The sequence below is a fragment of the Nerophis ophidion genome, linkage group LG08 (assembly GCF_033978795.1).
Source record: "Nerophis ophidion isolate RoL-2023_Sa linkage group LG08, RoL_Noph_v1.0, whole genome shotgun sequence".
NCBI classification, from domain to species: domain Eukaryota; kingdom Metazoa; phylum Chordata; class Actinopteri; order Syngnathiformes; family Syngnathidae; genus Nerophis; species Nerophis ophidion.
In genome coordinates, this window is record NC_084618.1 from 72,543,747 (window position 1) to 72,550,432 (window position 6,686).

Sequence of the window (6,686 nt, forward strand, 5' to 3'; positions counted from 1 at the left end):
CAAGAATACAACATTGCCCCCTAGTGGTTGATGAAATACCATCGAAGTTGTTTTTTCCCCCAAAATTTAATGACAAAATTAAAGTTGCAGACAGGTTAAATATGATTGTATATACATGATTTATTTATGATAAAATGTGCACATATATATATATATATATATATATATATATATATATATATATATGTATATATATAATATATCAGGTTCAAGTTTATTTGTCCATGCTCTTCAGACATTGCATACAGTGGGATCCAAACACTACTTGCAAAATCTAATACACTAATACAAAAAAAAAAAAAAAAGAATAGCTCTGATGTACATTAATTACAAAACAATTAAGTTGCACAATAAGTCACAGTAGTTATGGTAGATGTATCAGTACAAGTAGAAGTACAGTAGTCAAATACAGTACCAGTGCAAGATCTAATAGTATTACAATATATATATATATATATATATATATATATACAACTATATATATATATATATATATATATATATATATATATATATATGTGTGTATGTGTGTGTGTGTATTTATATTTTTATATATATATATATATATATATACCGAACGGGACAGAGAGGTGTATACATGCATTCCTTAATACTTGTTTCTATTTTATAAACCTTCATTTATAATATGAACATTTACATACAATCAAGAAATAATAATAAACACAACAAGTACAGAAACAGGACAAAATTGGCGACATGTCCAGGGTGTACCCCGCCTTCCGCCCGATTGTAGCTGAGATAGGCACAAGCGACCCCAAAGGGAATAAGCAATAGAAAATGTATATATATATATATATATATATATATATATATCCATCCATTTTCTACCGCTTATTCCCTTTTGGGGCCGCGGGGGGTGCTGGCGCCTATGTGGAGTTAAAAAAAACTATATATATATATATATATATATATATATATATATATCTGCGATGAGGTGGCGACTTGTCCGGGCTGTGCCCCGACTTCCGCCCGATTGTAGCTGAGATGGGCGCCAGCGGCCTCCGCGACCCCAAAGGGAATAAGTGGTATATATATATATATATATATATATATATATATATATATATATATATATATATATATATATATATATATATATATATGCAACAAAATGTAAAGCCATGGGCTCACACAAGATCCATCAATAATCCAAATTTGGAACACAGCATCATAGTTTTCAAAGTTGTAATTCTTTTTTGAATTCACAAAACACAAGTTGGGTCTTGAGAAACTTACATTTGTGAATATAAAACTTAGCCAATAGTATAACGAGGTTGCAAAGGTCAAATTCATTTTCAATGTTTTTTTTCATACAGTGTAAATCCAAATAGCACATCTTTAAAACAAAGCACACATCTCTGTCATGGTGTTATTATGTCCTCTTCTTTCTTCAATTACTTTCATTCCTCCCAGGCTGTTCGAACAAAACAAAACAAAAAAAACTGAAAAAAAAAAAGCAATTTATGTTGAAAAAAAAATCCTCATATTCTTCTTTCCCGTCGTATCGTTCCTGTCCATTTTTATAAGGGTTTACGTCCTCTTCCTTGTCGGTAAAATATAATTACGTTTGTTTTCCTATTTTTAGGATTGTGTCATTCAACGGGAACATATCAAAATACGATTTAAATATTTTATTTGCAGTTATAACAGCATATTTTTGTTTACGTTATAATACCAACTGCACCATGTCATTCTAGCCTTTCACCAGTAGAAGGCGCTCAACAACAACCGTAACCCGCTGTTTAATGTAAACCACAGAAGAAGACAATAGTTGCGGGAAAACTGAAGGAAGCGAATCACAAACACAATCACTCGCTTGTAAGAAAACAAGGTAAGACCCTTGCAAAATGTTCTTTTAACCACTAAACACAACATTTCAAAAGCTTTAATCGTTTTAGTTAACGTGCGGCGCTGCCACTATGTTGGTGTCGTTTGTGTCAAATATAAATCAGGCGAACCTCCTGACTAAATAACATTGCTCATAACTTGCTGTTCGGGGGTTTAAGTCGTAATGACGACGATCATGACGACACAGCTTTCTTGGTAAAAACTCAGTAGTAATTCATACAAATGTAAATCCTCCCTCTGACTTGCTGACGCAATGCAGAAACTTCGTAACGGTTTGTTTTGTTGCGTTTAGATTAAGAAAACACATCATGGACCACCCGAATGTCACCGAGGTCAAAAGGAGTATTGCTGTCATTTGGGAGACCCTACAATGTCCTATTTGGTAAATAGACAATATTTGTATTATTCGTATTAAAGGGTGTTTTGGTTGAATCTATATTGTACTTATTGTCGTCTCCTTTTTCGTAGTTTGGAATTATTAAGTGAGCCGGTTTCTACCAAGTGTGACCATCAGTTTTGCAAGTAAGTACCAATGAGTATTGCAGGATTTTACTGTATGCACCTAAAGGGAACTGCAATTTTAGTGGATTTTTTTTTGCCTATCATTCATAATCCTTATGGAAATATATTCCCACATTAGCTGGACTAGTAAAATCATGGCGTTAGAATTTAAAAATACTAAACCCAAAACCAGTTAAAGGCCCACTCAAACGAGATTTTCTTTTTTAAATGGGGATAGCAGGTCCATTCTATGTGTCATACTTGATCTTGCCATATTTTTACTGAAAGCATAGCAGAGAACATCGACGATAAAGTTCGCAACTTTTGGTCGCTAATAAAAAAGCCTTGACTTTACCGGAAGTCGCAGACGATGACGTCACCTGTGTGAGGGCTCCTCACATCCTCACATTGTTTATAATGGGAGCCTCCAACAAAAAAAGCTATTGGGACCGAGAAACGAAAATGAGCGAAGATGAAAGATTCGTGGCTGAGGATATTGATACCAAAGGACTAGAAAATAAAAAAAGATAAAGTTAAAAAAAAAAGGCGATTGCATTGTGAGCGATTCAGATGTTTTTAGACACATTTACTAGGATAATTCTAGGAAATCCCTTATCTTTCTATTGTGTTGCTAGTGTTTTAGTGAGATTACCTGATAGTTGGAGGGCTGGGCGATATTGGCTTTTATTAATATTGCAATATTTTTATGCGATATTGCGATATACGATATATATTACGATATTTTGGCTTGACCTTGACTGAACAATAGATGCATATAATCACATGATTCTATGTGTCCACATTAAAACATTCTTCTTCATACTGCATTAATATATGCTACTTTTAAACTTTCATGCAGAGAGGGAAATTACAACTAACTCAATTGAATTGACCAAAACTGTATTCATTAAAAACTTTTCATTCTCTAAAGGGTGACTTTTAAATGAAAGAACAAATTAATAGTGTTGCTACCTTTTTGTAGTAACACTTCTGCTGCATACTTTGCATTGATTGATTGATACTTTTATTAGTAGATTGCACAGTACAGTACGTATTCCGTACAATTGACCACTAAATTTTAACACCCGAATAAGTTTTTCAACTTGTCTAAGTCGGGGTCCACGTTAATCAATTCATGGTAAGAGAAGAGAGAGACAATAACAACTACTTTGGGACAAATTATGCTCTTATCTTATCTTTTTAGTCTGACTATACAGACGTTGAGCTACAATTTTTAGAAGCTTAGTGATTAGAAGATTCTAGCTTTCTTGAAACTCTATGCATACTGCAGAAGTATTGCTAAATGCTGAACAACATTCACAAACATAAAACAATTACTTAATGTGCAATGTCTGCTCTCACTGGGATGCTGACTAATGGGTTGTTTATATCTTGCTGTTTAGATGAAAATGTTTTCATACTCCTCACGTAGATCGGAAAAAAAAAAAGGTGCAGCAAATGAGAGTCTGTATGTGTCGTTCATGCAATCTCTGGGTATAAGTTAAATGTCAAAGTTAACCAGTTTCTCGGTTTTTGGACATATCCTTCTATTACGCAGGGGAGATGCATTATTTATATTGTAGAATTAACTTTCACCCACTCAGTCGATGCAGCAGCTCACCGGCTCAGTATGCTAATACTGGAGCTGCATAATAGGCGAGTTTGCTCTGTGGTATCATAGCATCGCTAAAAATAGTTTGTCTGCGTTGGCGCTTGCAATACCGATATCACTAATACTTGGTTATTGTTCAGGTCATTCAGGAGATGTAAGTGAATGTTTTTTTTAGAGGGGTTTATGGGCGGAATAGTGTACTTCCATTAGCTCTATTTTTAGCCACTTCGTACTTGCCGTCTTTTACAAATTAGAATACATAAAAAAAAACAAAAAAACTTGTGTTACCTTGGGATTATGAATAGGCAACAATCCCCCAAAAATGCAGTCCCCTTTAACGTCCAAACACATAAATTATCCCAAAAAAAACAATAAAACACAAATGCAATGAGGAAAATGCAGAAATGAAAAATACTTAACTCTCCGAGCTATAACACAAATGCAAAAGATGAATGCTGCAAATACCAGGAACACACACAAACCCCAAAAACAATTGCACAAGAGAAATGTTGCAAGACCACCACAGAGCTGACCCTGAATATTTCTTGATGACTAACATTCTACACGTCCCAAAAATAATGTTTTTGGTATAGCAGCAATTTTTTCTTGCATTATTTTTTGATCTTACAGCATTTATGTGATTGCTGCATTTTTCTGTTTGTTCTGTTTTATGGTATTTTTTGGATCATTTCTGTATTTGCAGCACTTGGATGTTGCTGCAGGTTTGCCATTGTCTGCAGCGAGCATTTATACTTTGATTCAATGCTATGACGTTTTGCTTTTTCCTCCCATGTTTAGGTTTTGCATGCTGAAGCTTCTGGACAACACCAAGCTAAACACAGCCAACTGCCCAGTGTGTAAAGAAAAAATAACAAAAAGGTTGGGTGTATATTTATATTGACATTCTCTAGGAATCTGTCAAGAAACTTTTTCTTCGGTCAAATGTAGGAGCTTGCAGGAGAGTCCGGGGTTTCAGAGGCTTGTCACAGGACTGCAAGCTATGATCCATGCTTATGAACATGACACCGGCACAAACTGTAAGTAGAGTCATTGTTTAACTGCATATAGGACGACCATGAAAATACAACACCCCAGTTCAATTTTATTTCTTTCATCAGGTTTGTAATAATCATATATTTTTGATTCTGCTTCTTTGGTCACCATTACCTTAAAATTAGCATCCTAAATCCACTGCTGTTTGCTTATGGTTCAGACCACATTTAAAAAAGAAGCTTTTGTGCAATTTGTGAAGCGTTCCGTTTTGTAGCATTGTTGAATATGCCACTAGACCAGGGGTGTCAAACTAATTTTTACTCAGAGGCTGCATGGAGGAAAATCTATTCCCACATGGGCTGGACTAGTAAAATCATGGCATAATAACTTGAAAATACAAAACCCAAAACCAGTGAAGTTGGCACGTTGCGTAAATGGTAAATAAAAACAGAATACAATGATTTGCAAATCTTTTTCAACTTATATTCAGTTGAATAGACTGCAAAGACAAGATACTTAATGTTCGGCCTGGTAAATTTTATTTTTTGCAAATATTAGCTCATTTGTCACAAGTGGCAAAAAAGACTGAGAAAGTTGAGGCATGCTCATCAACCACTTATTTGGAACATCCCACAGGTGAACAGGCTAATTGGGAACAGGTGGGTGGCATGATTGGGTATAAAAGTAGCTTCTATAAAATGTTCAGTCATTCACAAACAAGGATGGGGTGAGGCTCACCACTTTGTGAACAAATGCGTGAGCAAATTGTCCAACAGTTTAAGAACAAAATTTCTCAACGAGCTATTTCAAGGAATTTAGGGATTTCACCATCTACGGTCGTAATATCATCAAAATGTTCAGAGAATCTGGAGAAATCACTGCACGTAATCGATGATATTATGGGCCTTTGATCCCTCAGGCGGTACTGCATCAAAAGGCGACATCAGTGTGTAAAGGATATCACCAAATGGGCTCAGGAACACTTGAGAAAACCACTGTCAGTAACTTCAGTTTGTCACTAAATCTGTAAGTGCAAGTTAAAACTCGACTATGCAGAACAAAAGCCATTTACAATTACGACACTAGCCTAGCTTGGGAATACAAGTGCTGTCAAAGAAATGAACAACACATACCAAAAGACACCTCTGAAAAATAAAGGTAAGCTTATTAACTAAAGTTATTTAATTAGCATAAACCAAAAACCTACCTACCTACTCTAGCCTAAAGAAGGGGTATAAAACCTACAAGGGTGACGACTAAGCCTGGTGTCTCTATACACAAACAAATCCTACGTGTGTAGTGTATAGAGACCCCTGTCTAACCTTTCCCAAGACTGCATATACTTATAAAAGTTCCATCCATCCATCCATTTTCTACCACTTATTTCCTTCGGGGCCGCGGGGGGCGCTGGAGCCTATCTCAGCTACAATCGGGCGAAAGGCAGGGTACATCCTGGACAAGTCGCCACTTCATCGCAGGGCCAACAGATTTACACACTAGGGCCAATTTAGTGTTGCCAATGAACCTATCCCCAGGTGCATGTCTTTAGAAGTGGGAGGAAGCCGAAGTACCCGGAGGGAACCCACGCATTCACGGGGAGAACATGCAAACTACACACAGAAAGATTCCGAGCCTGGGATTGAAATCAGGACTAGGACTACTCAGGACCTTCGTATTGTGAGGCAGACGCACTAACCCCTCTTCCACTGTA

The 6,686-nt window shown here is 36.0% G+C and overlaps 1 protein-coding gene across 3 annotated transcripts in view; it reads left to right on the forward strand.

Moving 5' to 3' along the window:
* Positions 1 to 1,726: 1,726 nt before the first annotated feature.
* Positions 1,727 to 6,686, forward strand: part of LOC133558341 (breast cancer type 1 susceptibility protein homolog) — a 47,478-nt gene continuing 42,518 nt past the window's right edge. For 2 of the 3 annotated variants that reach the window (XM_061909641.1, XM_061909643.1), the window contains exons 1-5: positions 1,727 to 1,852; positions 2,162 to 2,251; positions 2,338 to 2,391; positions 4,781 to 4,861; positions 4,931 to 5,019. In XM_061909641.1, the coding sequence (XP_061765625.1) occupies positions 2,178 to 2,251; positions 2,338 to 2,391; positions 4,781 to 4,861; positions 4,931 to 5,019 (298 nt within the window). In that variant the 5' untranslated portion in view covers positions 1,727 to 1,852; positions 2,162 to 2,177. Of the gene's footprint in view, positions 1,853 to 1,924; positions 2,065 to 2,161; positions 2,252 to 2,337; positions 2,392 to 4,780; positions 4,862 to 4,930; positions 5,020 to 6,686 lie in introns of those variants that run through there. The other variant, XM_061909642.1, reaches the window with a different exon arrangement.